Below are 25,973 nucleotides of genomic sequence, written 5' to 3' on the forward strand. Positions count from 1 at the left end.
CTTAAACCGAAAGCAACGGAACTCATCGTTCATTGATGTTTGTCGTCAAGCACTAAGAAGTTTGCACCAGGAATTAGTGTTTACCTTTGAGGCATCCGTATTTAGCATCTGGTATAAATCCTGGGGGACAAAACTTGCAAATCGGTTTGTGATCTTCCACCGTACAGGGCGTGTTTTCGGGACAACCCGCTGTCAGACATGGATCTTCGCATCGGAACGCTCTACAAGCTTGATTCGATGGACATCCGTTGTCTCTCAGACAGATCGACAACGACGGACTACAGTTCTTAAGACAAATGCAAACGGGTTTGTGGTTCATGACATCGCAGCCCTTTTCAGGTGGACAGGGGGATTTCGGCGAGCTGGTGCAAGGATTTTGGCACCGCCCCTCAATACAAGCCTTATTCGAAGGACATTCGTTGTTCCGCGCGCATTCCGCATTCTCGGGGGCGCAAGCGATCTCTCCCCTTTCGTTCACAACGAACCCGTTCTTGCACACGCACGTGGCTCTGTGGTGGTGCACCTCGCATTTCTTATTGCCTCTACATTTGAACAATGGATTTTTGCAAGGATCGTAGCATTCTCCGGAGGCGGCATTACAAGCGAGAGAGGCCGAACAATCGGAGTCGAATCGACAAACAGTGGAAACGGCAGGTCTGGGCTGAGTGGTAAGACATTTCGGATCTGGATGGCAAGCAGTGCTGGCGCTGCCCACGTGACATTCCGGACACGAACACCGCGGTCGGTGCATTACTGTCTGACAGAGGGCATTGAGGCCGCACGCGCCTCTTAGCGTGCAAGGATCGATACACTGGAAGTTGATACATGCCTTCTCGTTGGGACAGTCTATGTCACTGTTACATTCGGCTTCTATGGGGGTGGGCAGGAAAAAGAAAGCAATTTTAAGAACCGTGAAAGGAAGTGTCTCACAATACACAACATCGCATGCGGGTGTGACCAAGACAGCAGTCAGAGGATGAGAGAAATGAAAGAGGCCATCTCAACTAACGAGACCGTTCAAAGCGGCAGTATTTACAACAAGCTCTTAGCCGAGTATGGGTAACATTTCTGATCGAACTAATGTACAATGTTAAATGTGAGAATGCTCCTTTCATAGTTCCCAATCTGACTTCTCGTCCATCATACCCGATGCGCGCAACCGCACGCGTTGCCAGTGCTTTACTAAATTGTCAATTTTATTTTTGATTTTAAACCGTTATTCCATCTTATGATGCACTATCAAGGACAGAAACACTCTCCACCTCTCAATGTATATTTAAAAATATTCGTCTCTATTTTGAAGCTCTAAAATTTCGGCGTTAGCAATCAAACAAGCGTTTAATCAATAATTTGGTTAATCATGGCAAACTTTAAAAATATACATCTCGGACTTTAAACGGCACTTCTGACCTTAATACTGATCTTGCTGATCATCTTTCTGCTGATTAGTCAATGTTAATTCTCTTGAAATTTTTCGATTGAGTGTGTGGAATGTGGCGAGAGGTGGTGATAGGATGCGTGGGCGTGTTTCGGGAATCGTGTAAAGGCAGATTGGAACCCAAAAAGTGTACATTCCACATAACGAGCAGTGTGTGGTAACATATTCTTGGACTGGTGTGTCTCTGTGCTCAAATCGTACTTTATTTACACATACCTCGAGTATTCATCAAAATTTAAACACCTCGACCAACTAGAAATACTAATAAACTGGCTACAATTTTAAATACATCGGCATCCATAACCTGGAAAGTTGCAGCAAAACATCCAGACCGTCCCAAGTTTCCCACATACACCGCAATTTGAACCTTGGACGACTGGAGGACTTGTCGTAACTTGGCATGAACACCGCAACATTTCACATCAACGTGCAAACTCTTTATACACAGTGGTGAACAGTGAACAATGACAAATATTAATAATAAAATAGTCTAATGCGCATGGGCATTAGTTAGCAGTAAAGCCTATGTACTGTATACAAATCGTATGACAATGTAAATACAACAAATGTAATGGGGCATAACATCCACGATAGCTTCAGCTGCGTACTTACCCCTCTTGCAACCAGCTTCAGGACGGCCAGAGTAACCCGGCAAACAGCGACAGACGAAAAATGCCTGTTCGCGGATACATTCAGCGTTCTTACCACATCCCTCTGTTCTGCAATCGGTGTTACTTCTCTCCGATGAACCTGTAAAAACAAATACATCAGTTTTGTTCAATAAACAAAACAAATTACAAACTTACATTCAATTGTGGGATCTCCGACTGGATTTTCTGGTGGACAATAACATTGAGCTTCCCTTCCGTTGACAACCCTGCATAAGGCCCCAACGCCGCACAATTTATTTTCGCACAGATTAGGCGTCTTTCCACAAATACATCCTCTGTAAGCGTCTCCTTGACAGCCCGGATTGCAGCTACATTCGAAGCCGCCAGGCAAGTCACGACAGATCGCGTTCTCCCCGCAGGGATTCTTAGTACATTCCTCTACAATTTCTTGTTTGCATTCAACCAGTGCATTTCCTGCGTAGCCAGGAGGACAGGAGCAGTGAGGTTTACGTTCGATAACCCTGCACTGTGCGTTGACACCGCAAGCTCCGTGTTCTAAGCAAGGATTTCTGCAGGAACCGTCCGAGCTGCATTTTTTATTTGCCTCGCATTCGTCGTCAACTCTGCATTCGTATGGAGTACACGCAGTTGTTGGGTCGCCTTGATATCCGTCAGGACACAGGCAAACCTTTCTGTGGTCGTTGGCACGACAGAGGGCGTTTTCTCCACATGCGTTCGGTTGAGCGCAGGGATTTTGGCATTTCTTGTTCTTACAGACTTCGGAATTGGGACAATCGTTATTGGATCTACAGCCTGGTAAGCAAGCACCTCTGGTGCAAATTTGTCCTTGCGAGCAAGAAGATTGAGACGAACATTTGTTCCTACATTTGCCGGCGGAGCAGACTTCACCGCAGCTGCAGTCTTTGTTGGAGCTGCATGATTTTGTGCAGTAACCGACTTCGTCACATTCACAAACGCCATCGCAACGAACGCTTGCTTGAGTGCAAGCCACCAAGGGATTTCCAAGGTAATTTGCTGGACAACTGCAGTGAGCTACGTGATTCTTAACTTGACATTCGGCACATATTCCACAGACAGTTGTCGATTCACATGGATCTGAAAATATTATGACTCCGTTATATATTTATTCTAAAAATGTGTTTTTTCTGTTACTTACTTTGGCATTTATTGTCGACACAAGCTTGATTCAAAGGACATACTGAGTCACTTCTGCAACCTATTTCGCAAAGCCTGTTCTCACAGATTTGATTGGTACCACAGGAGGCGTCAGAGTTGCAAATGGTTCTACATACTCCTCTAACACATTTTTCATCTTCCAAACAGTTTCTGTCACTAAATTAATAAGAAATTAGTTATTGCAATACTGTAATAAAACAATTTAACTTACGTTCTGCACATTCCTTGACAAACTCCAGCATAGCAGACTTGTCCGGCAACACATTCAGTATCCTCGTAGCAAACTTTAACAGGATATCTGCAGGATTCCAGTGGATTGCCTACCAATGGTGTCGGACATGAGCACAGTTTCTTATGAGCTGCAGCTGTACATTCTGCATTGGTACCACATGCAGTTGGCGACGCGCAAATGTTTACGCATTTATTGTTCAGGCAGCTTTGAGTTTCTTGACATCCACTGTTGCTTCTACATCCGACAACACAGACTAATCCTTCGCAAATCTCTTCGTTGCCACAGTCGTCGTCCCTTCTACACAAGGGTTTACAAACACCAGAAACCAAATCGCATCTTTCATTGTTCAAACAACCGCTGTCAGATGAGCATACAGTTCTACAAGCATCTTCTTTACAAACATTGCCTCTTGGACAGTCTCTGTTTTGCGAACAAGGTTGTGGTGGTGCTCTGACGCATGCAATCTTAGCAGAAGGATTCGGTACGAAACCAGGACCGCACGAGCAAGTGGCTCTGTGGTTGGAAACGGTGCAAAGAGCGTTTGGTCCACAAGGGTTCTCCAGACAAGGATTCAAGCATTTGTTGTTTCTGCAAGACTCACTGTTGCTGCAGTCGTCGTCGCTGTGACAGCCGAAAATGCACATGTTCCGAACACAAATGTGGCTCAAGAAACAATCATTATCGACACGACAGGTCAGTTGACATTGTCCTTTCAGGCATTTCTCGTTGAAGGCACAGTCTGTATCAGCTTGGCATGGTGGATGACAGATGTGGTCTTTGCAGATGAAGTTCGGTGAGCAATCTTTGTTTGAGGAGCAAGCCACTGGTACTAAAATAAAAAAAAATAATTCAGATTTTGTTACTAAGAAGAAAGATAAGACATACCTCTAATGCACTCGGTATTGTGATCGCCAGTAAATCCATCAGGACACCTACATTCTTTAACGTGGTTGTTTACAGAACATTCGGCATTCATACCACAAGCTTGTCTTAATTCACAAGGATTCAAGCACTGCCCTTGCAGACATTTTTCTGATGGATTACATTCGTTATCGGCTTGGCAAGGTGCTGAAACAATTTTTTTTGTTAGAAAGTAAATTGGATTTAAATTACTTAACACTTACGACTACAAATGTCACCATAGCAATAGGTGTTAGATGGACAATCTGAGGTGGTGTGACAATTGACTAGTTTGGGTCTGCATCCAAGTTGGATATCATTAGGATTGCCTTCGTAGCCATTTCTGCAGCTACAATGACCAACGTGTTCCACAGCTATGCATTCAGCATTGGATCCACATAACGTATTTTCACAGACGTCTTTACATTTATGAACACCATTAGTCTTGTCACATTCCGCTACAATTGGACAGTCGCTGTTAGTGATACATTCGACTGGTGCTCTGCATCCATCGTTATAAGGATCGCCAACAGTGCCATGAGGACATTGACATTTAAAGGATCCCCTTGAGTTGTGACAGGTGGCCCCAGGTCCACAAGGAGCATCAGCACAGAAATCGATTAATTGACAGCCTTTGTGTGGATTTCCGGTGTAGCCAGGTTGGCAGTAGCACACTTGCTTATGTTTCTCTGCAGAACACAAGGCGTTCCTTCCGCAAGGATTGTTCACTAGACAAGCGATCTTGCACATGTACTGGTCGCAGAGTTTGTCGTTGGAACATTGGTCACTAGTTTCGCATTCCACCTTTTGACAGCCAAGTTTATCGTCATTTGGATTTCCTTTGAATCCTGGTTTGCATGTACAAGAAGCTTTGTGGTTTTTGGAGGAACACTCGGCGTTTCTGCCGCAAAGAATTCCTTCACAAGCGTCCACACATTCATTGCGTCCGACGGTGTTGGGAAGACATTTTTCTGTGTAATCACAGTCTGTATTTTCTCTACATCGCACTTCTTGGGTGCAAATGTTGTTTTGACAGAACTGGAAGTCTGGACATGACGAGTTGGATTTGCAAGTTGGCTGGCAGATGCTTTGGATGCAAAGTTGGTCAGCAATACATTCTCTGGAAGTTTTGCAGGCAGCTGTAACACAAAGTAACTTTACAATTAAATTTGCTTCTTGATGAAATCATGATTACTTACAAGTGCAAAGACCGTTGTAACATTTGGAACCAGAAGGACATTGGTTGTCACCAGCACAGTATTGTACGGGAACACAGCCAAGATGTGGGTCTCCAGTGGTTCCTGGTTGGCATGTGCAAACTCCAACATGATTTACCGCCTTACAATCAGCTTTTTGTCCGCACACATTCGACAACTCACATGGATTGACGCAGGTGTTGTCGATGCACGTCTTTTGCTGAGAACAGTCGTTGTTGTCAACACATTCAATGGCTATACAATTTCTATTTGAGTCTTCTCTGGTGCGCGCTGGACATTTACAAGTGGCTTCATGGGCGATTGGCACACATTCAGCGTTTTTGCCACAAGCTTTAGGATGTTCGCAAGGATTCCTGCATCTGTTGTTCTCGCAGGCGGCGGAAGATGGGCAGTCACTATCAGTAAAGCAGTCGCCAGGTTTACGACAACCTGTTCCCACTGGATCACCGACGTATCCTTCAGGGCAAACGCAAGTAAAATCACCATCTGTATTTATACATTTGGCGGAAAGGTGACAAGGATTGTTCAAGGCACATTCATCGATGTCAATACATTTGCCATTGATCAGGGTGTAGCCCTGGAAACATTCGCAGCGGGCTTGATGGTTGTGAGCGGAGCAACTACCCTTTCCACAATTTATGACATCACATGGATCTGTAACAAAAGTTTAATAAGTAACCAGTTTAAGACAACGTAAATGTGATCAACTTACTTAGACACTTGTTAGATCTGGTGTCACAGAATCTGTTGGAGGGACACTCTTCATCTTCTAAACATTCTACTTTGAAGCAACCGACTCGTTTATCGTGAGGGTCTCCTAAATGACCTGGTGGACAGGTGCAAGTTAGCTTGTGATTTGTTACATTGCAAATTGCCAGGTTTCCACATCTGGTTTCCTCGCATGGGTTTTGACACTTTCCAATTTTGCAAATGAGGTTATCGGCACAGTTTTTGTCGCTTCTGCATTGTCCGGGCAATCTACAACCATCAACGAATGGATCTCCAACCCTGCCTTCCGGACATGCACATGTGAATGAGCCAGGTTGATTTATACAAGCTGCGGAATGATGGCAAGGACTATCTTCACATTCGTTGATATCAACACAACCGGTAGGTGTGCCAATATATCCAAGGGCACATTTACATTGTCCTTCATGGCAAACTTCCGATGTTCTACAGTCTGTATCAATCTGGCAGCCTGGCCTACATACTCCTTGTTGGCAAACTTCTCCAGTTAGGCAATTACTGTCTCCATAACAGACTTTCACGCAAGTATTTTCAGAGCAACGTTCACCTTGTGCACAAACGGTGTTATCCTTACATGGCAGAGTACAGATGTTGCCAATACAGTCATAGCCAGGTAGACATTCATGGGGACCCAAACAAGAGCTGGGAATCCTAATACATCCCTCTTCAGCAGTGGGCGTTCCTTGGAATCCGTTTGGACATTTACACTCGACTTTGTGATGTGCACACGAACAAATTGCATTGGGTCCACAGAAGCCTTCTAGTTTGCAAGGATCTTGACAAATGTTGTTAACACATGCGTATTCCGATGGACAGAATTTGTTACTTCGGCATCCGATGACACAGGTGCTATTAACACAGGCTTGGTCGTCTCTGCATTGACTGTGATCACTGCAGGGCGTCATACATTTATTTTGCAAACAGCGTTCTCCGCTTGAACAGTCGTTGTTGTCTCTGCAAGCAGCTCTGCATTGTCCACCGTAGCAGACTTCGTTTCCACAATCTTTGTCGGATGAACAGGAGACCGTCATTCGCACACAGCCGTTGGGAGATGGGACATATCTTAAGGGGCAGGTGCAAACAGCTTTACGGTTTTCAACCGTGCAAACAGCGTTGTTGCCGCAGGATTTATGGTCACATGGATTTACGCATTTGTCTTGGAGACATACAGATTGATCTGGGCAGTCGATGTCGCCTCTGGGGCAATTTCCTTTAGGTCTGCAGCCTGAAGTTATTGGATCTCCTACAGTCTCGGGTGGACATCTACAAGTGTGACCGCTTGGGGTACTTTCACACAGAGCAGAAGGATGGCATGGATTTGGACTGCAACCATCTAGTTGTATACATTCTACATCAGGGATTGGATTTGGTGCGAAGCCAGGAGGACACTGGCAACTCGCTTTGTGATTTTTGGCAATGCACACCGCGTTTGTTCCGCAGGATTCTTCATCACAGACGTCGTAGCAAGTGTGGGTCAATCTGTTGCAGAGCTGAGAATCTGGACAGTCGATGTTGTAGACACAAGGCACGTCTCTACATCCAACAGTTGGATCATGGGGATCTCCAACGAAGGAGCCAGGGGGACATTGACATTGCGCTGCGTGATTATTAACGACGCACACGGCATTTGGTCCGCAGGTGATTTGTTCACAAGCCGAAACACAGGCTGAGACTCCGTGTTCACGTGTTCTGCAAGTTTCGTGTTCTTTACATTGAGCGTCTGAAGTACATTGGTTCTGGACGATAGGTTTGCAACCGTTTCTGTCGTTGGGATTTCCGGTGAAGCCAGCCAAACATTGACATTTGCCTTTATGGTTTTCAGCGATGCACGCTGCGTTGTTGGGACATGTGAAGTGGGAACATACAGCGACACATTTCAAAACGCCCAAAGCGTCCGGTTGGCATGCTTCGATTGGCTGACAATCAGAGTCAATTTTACAATCTGGAGTTGTTGGTTTTTCGCATGCAGACGTTACAGGATTCCAAATGTACTCTCTCTTGCAGGCGCAGGTTGGATGGCCTCCAATATCCAATTCGCAAACTTCATTGGAACCACATGCAACTGTTTCACATGGACTGATACATTTTTGCTGGCCATGAATATCAACTGAGCAAATGGTACCGAATTCGCATTCATCGTCACTTTTGCATCCTGGTATGTTCTTTGTTTCTTCTAATTGACAACCTAAACTCAAATCTCCAGGATTGCCGATGTAGTCTGGAGCGCAAATGCAGGTGGATCTGTGATTTTCTGCTACACATAGAGCGTTTGGTCCGCATTGCACTTTACTGCAGGCGTCCACACACTTTCTGAGACCTTTGCCCAGTTGGAAACAAATTTCTGAGTCGTAACAGTCATTGTCGCTGTGACATTGTCCTTGTACTTTACATCCTACCACCAGGTCTTTTGGATTACCTACATATCCTGCAGGACACAAGCATTGTCCATTGTCGCAAGTAGCTTTCGGCCCACACCTAATGTTCTCACAAGCATTAACACATTTGCCATTCGTACAGGAATATCCGCCCGGACAGATAACTTCATCATTACACAAGCAATTTTCAGCGTCTTTGCAAATTCCGACATGAACTTGAGCGCACATAATAAACGGATTTCCTGCGTAGCCTTCCTTGCATCTGCAGTCGTAACTTCCAATTGTGTTTATACAAACAGCACTAGATCCACAAACGTCCGAACCACATTCGTTGATATCATCACAGCTAATGTAGGCGTTTCCAGTAAAGCCCTGTCTACAGTAGCATTCGATTCCATTGTAGCTGTCTCTGCATTCAGCGTTGGTGCCGCAGGAATTGGGCTCACACGTTTTCTTTCCGACTTCTTCGCATGCTTCGTATGGATTACCAATAGTTCCTGAGTTGCAGACGCATTTGTTGGACAATCCGTATTCGCAGTGAGCATTTTTACCGCAGCCGGGCTCGCAGGAAGGACCAGTGATTGCTGTAATAAATACAAATATTAACATAAAGGTAACTTATAAAATACACAGGAGACTTACGTGGCATGCAGAGTAAATCGGGGTTTCCGACAAAGAATTGATCGCAAACGCATTTGTTGGAGTTCTTGTCGCAGTGGGCTCCAAGACCGCAAATGATGCCTTCACATCTTTGCTTGCATCTTCCACTAATACAGATCTTGGGTTCTGCGCACGGCACTTTAGTGGAACACACATCTGTTGTACACTCTCCTCCAGGGAAAGGATTACCCATGAAGCCCTCCAGACATTTGCACGTCGGTCCTGAGTTCGTGACGATGCATTGGGCTCCGGATGCGCAAACCACGTCCTCGCATTCAGAAACGCATTCTCCGTTGGCGTTTTCAGTGTAACCTACTGTGCACCTGCACCAGGCTGCGTGATTTTCAGGTTCGCAGAAGGCATGTGGTCCACAAAGTAAGGAGGCGCAAGGACTTATACAAGTTCCGTCCGTACACGCCAGATTATTAGCACAGTCATGGTTTGAGGTACATTCAGTTTTGCCAACTCCGTAGGTTTCAAGGATGCATCCTCCCTTGTACGGATCTCCTTCCATTCCCTTTGGACAAATACATTTGTAGCCACCTTTCTGATTCAAACAATGGGCTCCGTATGCGCAAGGGGCTTCTTCGCATTCGTCGATGTCTATACAGCCTTGGTAAGGATCACCTTTGTGGCCGGTTTCGCACATACATTTCGGCGGATCGCTTGGCGTACATTTGGCGTTCATGCCACAAGGGAATCTTTCACAAGGGCTCTTACATTTGTTGCCGTCTTGCGGATCGGTGTAGTAAGGTGGAGGACAGACACATTCACCAGGTTGTACGCATCTTTCGTTGGCTGTGCAATCCCTATCGTGACTGCATTGTTTTTGAGCCGGAGCACAAAGACCGTTGTATGGGTCACCACTGTAACCTTGTGGACAGCGGCACTCGAATGAGCCAGGATTGTTGTAACATTCAGCTCCATAGCCACATACTTGTTGTTGTTCACTGCATTCGTTGATGTCTTTGCAAGAGCCGTCTGGAAGTGTTTTGAAACCTTTAGGGCAGGCGCAGTAACTTACACCTCCGGTGATAGTGATACATTCGGCACCGTTTGGACATGTTCCATCAGATTCACAACTGGCAAGTACACAGTTTCCGTCTGTCAGTTTGTAAGGTGGTTGACATCTGCAGTCAGGGCTGTTGCATTCCAAGCACTCCAAAAATGGATTCCCGTTAAAGCCTGGTGCGCACTGACAGTCGTAACTTCCGGGCAAGTTTTTGCAAATGGCGTTGATACCGCAAGCTGGTTTTTCCCGCAGCTCTGTACATTCGTCGACATCCCTGCATTTGCCTGTATCGTGGTCTCTAACGTACCCTTGTACGCAGATGCACACGCTTGTTTCGGTAAAGTCATCCAGAATGCATTGTTCTCCTGGTGGACAAGGATTAGAGTCGGAGCATCCTGGTGTGGGAATGTCAGATTTGGTGCAACCTGATCGGTATGGATCGCCGGTGGTTCCTCCAGGACACTGACAGGAGAAGGTGCCCGGTTCGTTTTTGCAAATTGCACCTTGTTGGCATGGATTGGTTAGGCACTCGTCTATATCCACGCATCCTTGTCCAGAGCTGGTGTAGCCCGTGCTGCAAATACATTTGGCTTCTTGGTTTACCAACATGCATTGTTCGTTGAGGTTGCAGCTAATAGTCTCGCAGGGATGTCTACAGTCGTTGCCCACGTTTGGTTCCGGGCAAAGGCAGCGCTTAAGGTGGTCACAGATTGCGTTGCCGGGACAGTCAGAGTCAGCGTTGCAGGTGACGATTTCGTTGCATTTGGTCTTTGGGTCTGGATCTGGTACGCTTCCTTCTGGACATTCACATGTGAAGGAGCCAGGTTGGTTGATGCAAATAGCTCCGATACCACAAGAGCTGTGCTTAGAACACTCGTCTATGTCGTTGCATTGGACCGATGGGTTGCCCGAATAGCCTGGCGGGCAATGACATGCGAAGGTGCCAGGTAAGTTTGTGCAAAGAGCATTTTGACCACACCTTCCGCTTGGCCCGTTAATCTTATCGCACTCGTCGATGTCTATGCAACCGGCAGCAATGTCGCTGGGGTTGAAGGTCCAACCATCTTCACAGATACAGTAAGCTTCCTGTCCGTCTGGTTTGCAATAAGCGTGGTCGCCACACTTGACGTCTTCACATGGGGCTTTGCATTGCACCATGGGTGGGGCACCCACGTAACCGTTTTCGCATTCGCAATGAAAACTGCCGACTGTGTTGGTGCATACTGAGAACGGTCCGCAAGGTTCAGCCTGACATTCGTCAACATCTACGCAAACAGCTCCTTTGGCCACGAAGCCTTTTTGGCAGAAGCACTGGTTATCTACGCATTCGGCGTTGTTGGTACAATCAAAGTTTGATTTACAGAGGATGTTTACGTCGATCTGAAATCATTTGGTTGTGTTTACAAGGTTATGGGGGAGGGACAAGTGAGTTTACCTGTTCGCAGGCGACTTGGGGCGTGGGGCTACCTTGGTAGCCTTGGGGGCATATGCATTGGTAACCTGGTGCGGCGTTTTCGCATATTGCGTGCGAGCCGCAGGGTTTTTCGAGGACTTCGCATTCGTTAATGTCCACGCAACCTTTGAAGGGATCTCCTGTGTAGTCTTCTTTGCACGTGCAAGTGTAGCTACCGACTGTGTCTTTGCACACAGCGTTTTCGCCGCACGGGTTTTGCTCACATTCGTTAATATCTATGAAAATTTTATAAACATTGCTAGAATATTATACGGTTATACAAAAGGATGCAACCTACAGAAAATAGACTGAAAGAAACAGAACAGGTAAAGACACATAACATTCAAGGACAGCTGAAATGAAAGGATTAAACAAAAAATATTTACATCAAGACAATAAAAATAGTAAAGGTTGTACAAAAATGTATACAGTACAGTTAGGCTTTCTACTGGAGGTAAGGTAAATACAATACGATTGTTATGTGGAAAATACTGGAAAATAAACTTAAGTTGATACCAAATTACAGAGGATTAGTATTACAGCGAGCACAAGCCATTAAAACGATCAATTTCAGGTTAACATCAAGATAATTTCGTATGACCGGCGTTGAAAGTGGGAGATCTGGACTCGATGACTGTCACTGATCGACCAGTTCTCAAAGTCAAGTCAAGGAAATTATCTTGCGAGAACGGATACCATGCCAATTAATAAACCGTATATTCAAATCTCCAAAGACTTCAGACAAAACTGCACGACTTTAACAACGAGGGCTTAGCCACAGGATGCACAATGAGACTACGAGGGATGCGGCCAAGCCCCCTTAGGAAAAACCGTAGGTCCTGCCGAAGTCTTCGGAAACTGTACATGCCTCTACAAGGGGATTCGCTGTTTTGAATATTTTCTAAAGGACCAACGTCTCGAATGGAAGCATGAATGACCCAATTGCACGTAATTAAAAAATATTCAAAAGACGATCGACAACAAATATCATGACAACATGCTGATAACTGATCTCTGGACTAACTTTCACAGTACAGTTTTCCCTGTCCGGTGAAGCCTTGGGGGCATATACATTTGAACGAGCCCGGCACGTTAATGCATTTGGCGTTAATGCCACAGGCTCCTGCTCTCCCGCATTCGTTCACGTCGACACACGTCTCCTTCCCATCGCCGGTGTATCCCTCGGGACACAGACAGGCGTAGCTCCCGTTCGAGTTTACGCACTGTGCGGTTACGTCGCAAGGGTTCGAGTCGCACTCGTTAATATCTAGCGTACGGTTAAAAGCATTAGCGATTGTTGTGTGTTGTTTTATTTTTGTTGGTTTTTGGATGGTTATTAATTTGTTGTTTTTTACGGTGACAGAGTGATTTCCTTGGTTAATACTGACAAAATTTTAATTTATAATATTATTGGGGTGCAACATCTGTTGTAATTAATCAATTAATTAACCTAATTCAACTATTTTGGAATTGTTTTTGTCAGTTAGTAAATTAAACTGGTTAGGACTTTTACCTCGATTAATTTGCGTGGCAATTACTTTAGCCTTAGGCAATTGCAGCGTTGTGTAATCTGTTGTAATTATTGAAGCTGTGTAATCTTGTTCTAAATAGGCGCATAATTATTGCGGGGAAAAACCAAACAACCGGTCTTTCAAAGCGGTATATTCAGCGAAGCTGGTAGATGACCCAATTGTTAAGTTTTTCCCCTGGCAAATAATATGCGTGTGTTGTGAGAGTTACAGTAGTGCACACAGTGTGTTTTTGTTGACTGTTGTCTTGGTTGCCGATATTATATTTAATATAGCACTGGTAAAACTGATTTTCTATAAAACTGCCGCAAATACCTAAAATCTAACTCTGTTAATCACTAGAACATCGTTCGGAATCACCACAGGCAACTATTGTTTAAACCCATGCAGCTGCTGTGACCATTCCAACCGGCGTTGTTATTGTTCTACGCTAGTAAAAGTCCTTTAGTAGACTACGACAAAAATTTTTGTACAAGAAAATCAGTCTTCACGTGTTTTGTTCCTGGATGTCGTGCGACAATCGTCGATTGTCTCTTTAATGAAAATCGTTTATATACACGTATGTACAGAGTGTTCTGCCATATTAATCAAGCAAATACCTGTACATTCGGTCATCGGGTCACCGATAAATCCTGGGGGACATGCACACTTAAAACTGCCATCCAGGTTGGTGCAAATGGCACTTCTGCCACAGGGATTCTCTCTTGAGCACTCGTTCATATCGCCGCATCCTACAAAACCAATTTAATACCGTTGTAAATGTAGAAATTCGATGAATTACCAGTTGTGTAAGGGTCTCCTTCATAGCCAGGTGGACAATGACACTGTCTGCCTCCAAGTACGTTGGTGCAAAGGGCTCCAGGTCCGCAGGCGTTGGGATGGTCGCATTCGTTGACGTCCGAACAACCGTCGTAGGGGTTTCCGGCGAATCCTTCGGGACACACGCACGTGTAGTTGCCGATGGTGTTCTGGCAAATAGCGTTCTGTCCGCACGCGTTCGGGTTGATGCATTCATCAATGTCTGTAATGATTACCGCATGAATTTGTGTCATAAAATTGTAACCGTTAACGATTATACAGAGAACAAGCTCGTTAGTCGGGCTCGTAAACATAGCCCGTGGATAAACCATAATTTAATTAATTCTAATTACGGCGGTGTAAAATAATAATTTTAATAATAAACAGCGCTCGCATGAATAATGCAACCATAAGCGATTTATTCACTATGCCGCCGCAAAAGTGTGTCAGGGAACAGTATTGTTCAGGCTTGGTTCGTTAGTGACTGTTGATCTTTATGCTCTAATTCGAAATCGATCAGCACCGTTAAGACGAAAGTGAGGAAAAGCAAAAGTCGAAACGAAAACAATCACACTTACCGAGACATTGGACCTCTCCGTCGCCCTCGAATCCCGGATTGCACTTGCATAGGAAATGCGCCGGCAGGTTGCAACATTCGGCGTTCTCGACGCATCTTGCCGCGATTGCGGGATCCTGGCACTCGTCGATGTCTGCAATGGAGGCGAATTCGAATTTCAGTTTCAGCGGATTCAAGGAAAGTGAACGACTTGGTCATTGACGTCCCATTGTTGGCGTGGGCCGGCTATTAACTCGCCGTGCGATACACGGCGCGGCCGTAAATCTTATTTGGCTTGGACAGGACTATTTTGATGGGGAAATGTGCGTGGAACGCACGCTCAACATGTTTTGGTTAGGGACGTTTGTCATTTGCAGAAATTGAATTTGTATTCATTAAAACCAATATGTGAATTCAAAATAAAAGAAATTCTATTTTGATGTAAAGTGTTAGTTTATATAAATATTCAGGAAAATTTAAATCATGAAGCCTTCCCATTGGATTAGATATTTTTTACCGGTGTAATTTGACTGATCTCTCCAAAAAAGTTTAAAACTGTTTCGTAACTCATTTTAAATATAAATATGTATGGTAAAATATGTTAATTTTCTAAAATTAAAACTAAGAAGCTTTTAAATCCACTTAGATCATTATTGAACAATTTTTATATGAGCAATTTGACTTATATGTTTATAATATTTTAAATTATTCTGTGACACTTTTCAAGTATAAAAATATATTTAGATTGGTGTAAAGTATTAATTTATAAAAATTTAAACCAGGAAGCTTTCTAATCCAATCAGATATTGTAATAAACATTTTTACTAAATTAATCAATTAGATTGATCTTTATATAAATGTTTAAAACTATTTCGAAAAACATTTTCAATGTTGATCAATTTAGCTTGATGTAAAATATTTTAATTTCCAAAAATTAACTCTAAGAAGCTTTTAAATCCATTTAAATATAGTAATGAACAAATTTTATTTGAGAAATTTGACACATTTCATAATATTTTAAAATTATTTTGTAATTTATTTCAATTATAAAACTCTAGATTCGTGTAAAATATTAATTTCGAAAAATTTAAACTAAGAAACTTTCAAATCCAGTTACATATAATAACAATTTTTTCTTAACTAATCATATAGACTGATCTTTCTATAAATTTTTAAAAATGTTTTGTAAAACATTTTTAATATAAATATCAATTGAGATTGATGTAAAATATTTTAACTTCCAAATATTAACTCTAAGAAGTTTTTAAAACCACTTAGATATAGTAATAAACGCATTTTTCATTTGAGCAATGATATTTATCTCTTTATAATATTTTAAAATATTAATACTCATTTCAAATATAAAAATCCATTTAGATTGGTGTAAAGTATTAATTTCCAAAAATTTAAACCAGGAAGCTTTCTAAGCCAGTTAGATATTGTAATAAACAATTTTTCTTAACTGATCAATTAGACTGATCTTTACATAAATATTTAAAACTATTTCCAAAAACAGTTTTAATGTAAATGTCGATTTAGATTGATGTAAAATATTATAATTTTCAAAAATTAACTCTAAGAACCTTTTAATTCCACTTAAATATAGTAATGAACATATTTTTTATTTGCTCAATTTGACTTATCTTCTTATAATATTTTAAAATAATTTTGTAACTCATTTCAAGTACAAAAACCCATTTAGATTGGTATAAAGTATTAATTTCCAAAAATATAAACCAGAAAGTCAATTAGATATCGTAATAAACAATTTTTCTTAACTGTTCAATTAGACTGATCCCCCTAAAAATGTTTAAAACTATTTCGAAAAACATTTTTAATGTAAATATCAATTTAGGTTGATACAAAATATTTTAATTTCTAAAAGTTAACTCTAAGAAGCTTTTAAATCCATTTAGATACAGTAATTAACAAATTTTTTAAAAGAACACTTTGACTTATCTCATAGTATTTTAAAATTATTTCGTAACTTATTTCAATTATAAAACTCTAGATTGGTGTAAAATATTAATTTCCAAAAATTTAAACCAAGAAGCTTTCAAGCTTTCAGCAATTACATATAATGAATATTTTTTCATGATTAATCAAGTACTGATCTTTCTAACTATTTCGAAAAACATGTTTAATGTAAATATCAATTTAGGTTATGTAAAATATTTTAATTTCCAAAAATTAACTGTAAGAAGCTTTTGAATTCACTTAGATAAAGTAATGATCACATTTTTTATTTGAGCAATTTGACTTGACTGACCACTTGACTAATCTGTCGTTTATTTTCTTAATTCATTTTGAGGGCAAATATAATTTTAAATTAGAATAAAGGATTAGTTTCCAAAAATTTACAATCGAAGCTTTCCATTCCAATTGTGTATTGTTATAAACATTCTTGCTTAACAGAGCAGATATTTGCTAAAAATGTATTTACAATGGAAGTAATTTAAATTGTATTGTAATTGTTCGTATAATGGATGGGCGTTATTAAAATACTTAGGATATTCAAGACAATAAATGCACGAACTCACACACGTAATTAATTATAATTTTTTGAAGGCGCCACATAAATCCATCGTTAGCAAATTTACATGTCAGTGTCTCGTTAGAAAATTGCATTAACATTTTTCTCAAAACTTGTTTCACAAGGTCTTCTCTCATACATAAATCAATACATTTCAAATGAATCCGACTTCAAACTTTCCGCATCCAACGACCAATTTTCTAAATTAAACCGTGTCACAAGAATGAAGTCACCCCAAACCCAGATCTTAATTTGGTGTCGATTTGGTGCGACATCGGGTTTTGTTTTAACATAATAAATGAGAACCGGTCACCATGTTTGTTTAGAGGCAATAAAAACTCGGACTTTTTGTCTTAACGACCGAGCATAAGTGAGTACCACATACAACATCTTCATAATTTATTCAGTGCCCGCGTCTCAATGGATCCCGAATGCTTTCAACAATTTAACATGTTCATCCGAAGACCCACGGTTGTACAGTTATTAATTACACATGCAAATTCTAAATGTGATTTTAAGCAAACACGCCAGCTATTACTTCGACGACCTTGTCGAATAAATTAGCGGTGCACGTATTCGAATCGGCGGACGAACGTGCACAGAACATCGGACAAATGCACCGAAATAATTGTGCCAGCCGACGTAATAACAGCATTAGTTTACTTAGGACTTGGCAAATAGTCGGCGTGCCGGACTGTGCTCATAATGCTTCTTCTTCTTGAAAAGATCAATGTCCGCTCAAGATCAACGAACCTAGACTTAAGTCTGGTTGACGCTAATTTTTTTTTTCTTCTTCCATTTGTTTGGCCAATTATTAGCGTTTTTTCTACGCTTCGGGCTTCCAGTTTCGCCCCCGCCACAGCTCCAGTATTGTTCCGGTGCACGGGAAAAATGCGACGGGCAATCGACAAAGCGGCAAGTCCGATGATATTTATGATGGAATATCAGTAACTTATGGTAAACGGTGTCAAGCTGGGCGTACCTGTTGGATTCTGTAATGGATGTCGGAGATGCTCATTGATTACGTCGAAACGATATTACTCGCTAACACCTTCACACGCGTATTTAAATAATTTAATATTTTATTACGGCTGCCAGGTGGAAAAAAGAAGCTGACACGTGAATTTGTTGGCGTGATGGATTTATGGGTGCACATGAAAAAGTTATGATTAATATTAAGTACCAGAAAAGTCACTCAGGTTTTCGGTTTATGATTCATTTGAATAAATTTTTATATTGTCATATATCTTAACATTTTTGTATTAAACTGTATATATTATTTGAAAGTTTACGTTGTTTCTAACTATGCTATTTATTTATTTATTTATTTTCCTACATTCTTAAAGTACTGTATTAGTAGATTTATTGTTGTAATTAAAAAAACAACATATTTGAAAATAGACTAGCAATGGCAAATGAATAAACCCATTAGAAAAAGGTTCTGTATAATGAATTTAATCAAAAGTTGAACAAATGGATTTTATATAAATATAAACCTAAAACTAGTTTGAACTCAATCTAAATTCATCGATTAGACTAATCTCTATAAATATTTAAAGCTATTTCGTAAAACATTTTTAATAAATATCAAATTAGGTTGATATAAAATATTATCATTTTAAAAAAATTACTTTAAAAAGCTTTTAAATTCTCTTAAGATTTTGGAATGAACTTTTTTTATTTGAGCAATTTGACTTTTCATAGTATAATATTTTAAAATTATTTCTTAACTCATTTCATCCATTGGAATTGATGTAGAGAATTAATTTCCAAAAAATTTGATCAGGAAGCTTTTCAATCTAACAAGATGTTGTAATAAACTTTTTTTCTTAACTGATCAATTAAACTGATTTCTCTATAAATGTTTCAAACTATTTTGTAAAATCATCTTTAATATAAATATCAATTTATATTGATGTAAAGTGTTATAATTTTTAAAAATTTACTCTAAAAAGCTTTTAAATTCACTTAAGATATTGTAATGAACTTTTCTTTTTTATTTGACCAATTTGACCTTTCTATAATATTTTAAAATTATTTCATAACTCATTTCAAATATAAAAATCCATTGAAATTGGTGTAGAGAATTAATTTCCAAAAATTTTGATCATGAAGCTTTTCAATCTAACAAGATGTTGTAATAAACTTTTTTTCTTAACTGATCAATTAGACTGATTTCTCTATAAATGTTTAAAACTATTTTGTAAAATCATCTTTAATATAAATATCAATTTATACTGATGTAAAATGTTATAATTTTCAAAAATTTACACTAAAAAGCTTTTAAATTCATTTAAGATATTGTAATGAACTTTTCTTTTTTATTTGATCAATTTGACCTTTCTCTCTATAATATTTTAAAATTATTTCATAACTCATTTCAAATATAAAAATCTATTGAAATTGATGTAGAGAATTAATTTCCAAAAATTTTGATCAGGAAGCTTTTCAATCTAACAAGATGTTGTAATAAACTTTTTTCTTAACTGATCAATTAAACTGATTTCTCTATAAATGTTTCAAACTATTTTGTAAAGTCATCTTTCATATAAATATCAATTTATATTGATGTAAAATTAATTTTCAAAAATTCACTTTAAAAAGCTTTTAAATCGACATAAAATTTTGTATTGAATACTTTTTTTATTTGAGCAATTTGACATGTCCCTATAATGCTTTAAAATCATTTCATAACTTGTATTAGATATTGTAATAAACATTTTTTCTTAATTGATCAATTAGACTGATCTCTATAAATGTTTAAAACTATTTTGTAAAATACTTTTAATATATGTTAAATACCAGTTTAGGTTGGTAGTTTAATTTCCAAAAATTAACTGTAATAAGCTTTTAAATCCTCTTAGATATTAAAATGAACACATCTGGTAGAAGTGAAGAAACCAGTCTTAAACCAAGAAAGATTTTGATTACATTTTAACAATCTTTTAAGAGCCAATCAATGCAATTATTTATTGTTCACACATTATTTAAGCTCATAAAATACTCAAAGGAATCTTTAGTTAATCCTTCTTTTTGATGGCAACTCAAGAACACATGTGTCACTCGAAACTCAAAAGAAGCTTCAAAATATTGAATGGATTGTTCCTCATACATCATATAGTCTAGAAATTTCTCTATGCCACTATTTTCAATTTTTTTGATTCTAAAGAGAGGAGATTAAAAGTGACACTTATCTTTTATTCAGATCAAAGAACCCCAATTTTACTTGACTGAATAAAAGTTATTTTAAAGTACATTACGAAATTTTTAATTCAAACATTAAAAACGTAAATTACTTTTTCCATCATGTGTTAATAGAACTTTTGGCATTAACACCATTTGACACATCAGACAACTTAATAAACGAAATAAAACAGGTGGGCAGTTAAATAAGGCCCAGAAAACGGTTTCGGATCGAATTTATGGTACGGCGCGGCCTTTTTATGCCTTTTACGACCGCCATCGACAATGTTTTTAATTAGCGCATTTGTCTGATTAAATGCGAGGTTATTATTGAAACGAGGCGCATTCTCTACACCGTATTATTAAGATAAGATGTTTACGATGTGGCTGATTGGGTTGTGCGTTTTAACCGGCTCCGAATGTGGTAAAATCGGGAGTTTTATTGGAGATTTTCTGCCGCCCATATACGGCTAACTATAATTTGGAATTTCTGGCGGGCTAATTGGAAATGAAATTCGTGTAAAATAAAATAATTGTCCCGTTTTTTTTTTCTCCTCGTCCACCGTCAATCACATTAATTATTTGTCCGTACAAGGAGCGATTGTTGAAATGCGTTTTTTTTCTAAACCAATAGAAAAAAACGGAGCTAATATGGATTGCAGCGAGGCAAATTACGCCGATTCCCGACCGCAACCACAAGAAGATACAATCTCGTATAATTAATATGTAGACGTACCGTGTCGCATGTTAGCGTCCGTCCGAAAAGAAGTACCGTAACATCAACGTCGTAATTATAGGCGAAAAGTTGGCCCGGAGCGAATCCGCCAAAATTTTCATTAATAATATCCCCGAGGAGTCGAAGGTTGCCCGCTTGCGGAATTGAATCCATAAATCCTGGTTAATTGAAAAGTGCCCGGGAGAACCTTATAAGGATATGTATTATTCGGAGTGGATAACATTTAGCTTCTAATGTACACTGGATTCTCTTAAATGGAATGCCATTTGTACGAAAAATTGTTTAATCGAAAATATAATGGAACGATTACAATGTTGGCAGATTTATTGTCGGTTTCCTGCGAGGCAATTACAATTCAAACGATTCTAAACCAAACAATTGAGCACATAGGTGTATGTTATTAGCTTTTTGGTTCATGATTTTTGTATTAAGTTGTGTATATAACTTGAAATCTTTTTATATCGTTCCCAAGCATGCCATTCATTGTATTTAAAACATTTCTGCTTTTCTAGGGTTGGATGGTGCAAATTTGTTCAAAAATCAACTCAAAACACAATCAATGTCTTTGAAAGAGAAGTTGTAAGTGATGAATTGAAGATGAACAAAGTGAAGGTCGCCCTGAAACCTGTAGCAAGGAAGAAATTAAGCAATATCTCGTGGAAAATTGGTTTGGAAATAGATTAGTTATTAAACTGTTATGAATAATGAATTTATTACAACAATTTTTACCGGTTTGGACAAGGGGTTGAGTCAATAAACCTGGTGCAACTGTCTACTGATCATAGATTGATCAAATTCATGGAAAACACAAAGATGAGTTTCTTTAGTCAATACAAAAGGTTTCTTCGGGGCAACGAAAGACCATATATCGACTTAGAGTCTCTAATATATCTTCTCAAAATGTTAAATAGAAAGTTCTTCCACCACATAATCCAGATATACAGAATGTTTTTTTGATGTGGATGTATTGAATTTCTCAGATTAAATATGCTTAAAAATATTTTTACTGTGTTTTTTTTTCGACCAATAATATAATTTGAATATTTTCAGGTTCAGACAGTCAGTATTTAAATTTTTATATATAGGGTGTCCTTAAATTGAATGCACAAACTACATATTCTTGACCTGAAAAGAGCTTCCTAAAAGAGATATAGGCCTTCAAAGATTCTTCCAAAGACTTCTATAATGCTTTTAGCAACTGATCTCACAAAATTCTAAATCGTTTTATATATTTGTATATAGGGTGTTTAAATTAAACTTATTTATTAATATATTAGAATATTCGATTTCTTAGAATTTATGAGGTGAAACTTCAAAATTGATTTTGCTTGGAAACGGTGCATGCTATCGAAGTTCAATAAGAGGACCATTTTTAGGCAAAAACTTTTAAAATATCATATTCTGATGTCAAAGTTAAAATAAACTTACTTACAAAAAAGTTAGAAGTATTTTAAGCTTATTCTCACCCCTCCATCACCCTTGTAGTCAAGTTTTAAAATCATTTCATTGTTAGATTTACAAAGTTATGTAAGTTTACAAAATTTCGTTATTCTATCTTTGTTAGTTTCCGAGATATCATGACAACTACATTTATTAACCAACCTTTGAAGCTCTGTATTTCTCTTAGGTTAGGTTATATATACGTATATGATATATACATAAATTTGGTCGAATCGGCCTATTTTGAGGTCAACAATATGTGATTAATTCTTGTGCACCCAATTTAGAGACATAAAAATATTCATTGAATATATTCTTTGTAAAATTTTTATTCACAAAAAACTCAATTTATAAATTTTATTCATTCTTAATTTATTCTGTTGTTTAGCACCGTAAAATGCCTCAAAGAAGACTTTTTTCTGAAGATTATTCCGCTATAATCAACCAATTATTAATCCATTTGCTCAAAAATTTGGATCAGCTTTCGTTTTTTATACGACAATGTCCGACCTCACCTTGAGAGTCTCATAAATTTGGCGTTACAAAATCATGACATTACCCGGATGCAATGGCCTCCGCGTTCACCAGACTGCAATCTAATTGAACACGTATGAAACCGTCTTCAAAGACAAGTCTACACTCGAAACCATCAGTCTCAACTTTGGGGGGAGTTTGTCAGGGGTCTTCGACAAGAATAACTGGCTAGGGATGAAGAATTTCACTAATTTTGAATATGCCAAGGATGGCGGAAGCTAATCATCCATCTAAGGGGGGCCACCCAAGTATTGATTGGAAAAATGTAATGGTCCGCTTTTTTAACTTTAATTAATTTTATTTTATTAATATCTCAAGGTGATTTTAGTTTTATTACTAATTTAAATATTATATGGCTGAAGTAATTGTGTTTAATTTATGCATGAGATTATATTGTTTATTAAAACTGTCTTCGCTAATAAATTTCGGTATTGAGATTTTTAAAATAATTCAAATGATATACATAGTGTTAAGAGCGTCTCCATGGTGCCATAATTTACTTTTGTCATTGTCAAATATTTTACGTAATTAACGGTTTAATTCTGAAGAGGAGGTCAAAACTGAGGTTGATCTTTTCTCTAGTCAAGAACCCATAATTTTTTTTCTCGTGGCATGAATTATAATGGTAATTCAAATGATACTGAGCCACCACACAATTGAACACATAGATGCGTGACATTTGTAGGACAATTACCAGTTGCATTTTGGAACAATCGACGAATCTCGAACAATACGTTTGAACACAAACTGATAGAAGTAAATTGGTTCAATCTAACTGTACCACCATTGAACGCTTACTGTTGCACAGACTCCGGTGGTTCTATCATCTCGGCAAAAGTAATTATTAGTCGCATTCTGCAAACAGTACAGTTGCTTAAGCCGTATAAGAACAATTTGCGCACAAACAAAAAGAAAACGAACGCACGCCGGATTATAACAGGAAAAGTAAAAGTACCAAACATGCCCATACACAATGTACCCGATATAATTCGTAATCGACACCAGTAACCGTTATCAATGCGATTGGCATACTATACAGGATGATTGTGTGGTAAATTGGATAACAGTAAATGAAGTGTATGTAAAAATTCACTTATATGGGTCCGTTTTTGCTCCGTCATCGACGCACAACTGACAAAATCGTTTAAAATCAACCGGTTTACCGATTTTGAACTTTGAACCGCGTGTTCTGTGGGAGAGACATTACTTTGCTCCGCTCCCGTTGGTCGTGTGTCGAGTCGTGTCATGCTGGATACCCCATAGATGGGAAGCCTTTTGCCATGGGAAGCAATTTAGACTAAACAAATAACTAGACGAAACATCCTTAAGCTGATTTATAAGTAGCATTTAAAACCGTTCATAACTATCACTTAGTCCGCAAGACCATTATTCATGTTGCATAAACACCAAGGATTGATATTAAGCGCGAATCAAACAAAAGCCCCGCCGTAATTGATTTACATTAGTCGTTTAACTATGTTAAAAACAATTTATTTAATAATGGATTGCCGGCAGTGTAATTATTATCTTGTTAATCTAACGTGTGTGTTGCGCTGATGTTGAATCTTTTCCGCTTAATTGAAATTTATATCGAGTTATCGCGCACGTTGCTCTTATTTTCCCACTGAAAAGTGAGTTAAAACTCGTTAAGTTTTCGGAAAAATCGCACGAGCTAGGCAGATTGTTAATTACGATATGCATTGTCGAGAAAAACTGAGATGCTTTAAGGAATTAGCAATGTAATGAAAACCAATTTATCCGTGAAAGTAGATTATAAGAAACATGGAATATGTGGTTCTGTCAGTTTTTTCTTTAATAAACAGGAAGTTATGTATAAATTTAATCGCCTTCTTTATGCAATTCAAATGCAACAAAGTCATATTTGTTTTTGGAAAGTTGCGTCAAGATTTATAATAGTTCTTGAGCGTTTCCCAGTTTTATAATAAAAAATTAATTATTCATAAAAATTGATTGAATTTCAATTTTTTAATGTTAATTCATATAAATTTGAAACAAAATAAGCAATTAATTAAACGTATAATTCAGAATGTCCACAAATTATTGGCGTTATATAAGAAATTAATCGGTTTCTTTATGTAATTCAAACATAAAAAAATTAAAAGTTTTGACAAAAGCATAAGATATTGTTACAAATATATTTTAGTTTTTTTTTTAATTTGATAAATTAATAAACTATTTTCTTGATTAAAACTTTATTATGTTTTTTAATAAACATTTCTAATAAAATATGTGATTCAATTTTAATTTAGGAGAAAAAACAAATATAAATAATTAATTGAAAGGTGGTGCGATAAAATTACTCTCCAATAGATTCATAATCTAATTATAGTAATTGGTGTTATATAAAAAATTAAATGCTTTATGTAATTCAAATATAACAAAAATAAATTTAACTTTCGCCAGCTATATGAGACATGAGATTAATACAATATTTATTTATATTTATTTCATAAAAAATGGTTTGATTTAATAAATATTTTTTTCTTCTTCCTAAATCATAATAATTAGAGTTTTGTAAAAAATTTAATCATCTTTCTTTTTTATTCAAGACTCTCTTGATTTAATAAATATTATAAATATGAAATAGTCTAAAACAAAAATAACCAATTAATTAAGAGATGTTATGATAGAATTATTCTCCACTGATAATATTAATCTCCACTGTGTTCATTCTAAATCATGATAATTACAGTTATGTAAAAAATTTAAGCAATACAATATTTAAGATTTTCTTGATTTAATAAATATTTCTAAATGTTTCATATTTCATTAATACAATATTTAATTATTCATAAAAATAT

General features: G+C 38.3%; 1 protein-coding gene across 1 annotated transcript in view; it reads right to left on the reverse strand.

The window, feature by feature from the left end:
* The window catches only part of LOC109602801 (uncharacterized), a 166,585-nt gene that overhangs the window by 68,564 nt on the left and 72,048 nt on the right, over positions 1-25,973 (reverse strand). Inside the window, exons 6-20 of the mRNA XM_049967938.1 lie at positions 14,748-14,879; positions 14,153-14,392; positions 13,971-14,102; positions 12,867-13,109; positions 11,825-12,078; positions 9,360-11,769; positions 6,308-9,301; positions 5,578-6,249; positions 4,603-5,517; positions 4,364-4,546; positions 3,458-4,307; positions 3,227-3,402; positions 2,245-3,165; positions 2,051-2,188; positions 85-870 (exon numbers count right to left, since the gene is read on the reverse strand). Coding sequence (XP_049823895.1) covers positions 85-870; positions 2,051-2,188; positions 2,245-3,165; positions 3,227-3,402; positions 3,458-4,307; positions 4,364-4,546; positions 4,603-5,517; positions 5,578-6,249; positions 6,308-9,301; positions 9,360-11,769; positions 11,825-12,078; positions 12,867-13,109; positions 13,971-14,102; positions 14,153-14,392; positions 14,748-14,879 — 11,046 coding nt within the window. The remainder of the gene's footprint in view (positions 1-84; positions 871-2,050; positions 2,189-2,244; positions 3,166-3,226; positions 3,403-3,457; positions 4,308-4,363; positions 4,547-4,602; positions 5,518-5,577; positions 6,250-6,307; positions 9,302-9,359; positions 11,770-11,824; positions 12,079-12,866; positions 13,110-13,970; positions 14,103-14,152; positions 14,393-14,747; positions 14,880-25,973) is intronic.

The sequence above is a fragment of the Aethina tumida genome, chromosome 5, assembly GCF_024364675.1.
Source record: "Aethina tumida isolate Nest 87 chromosome 5, icAetTumi1.1, whole genome shotgun sequence".
Taxonomy (NCBI): Eukaryota; Metazoa; Arthropoda; class Insecta; order Coleoptera; family Nitidulidae; genus Aethina; species Aethina tumida.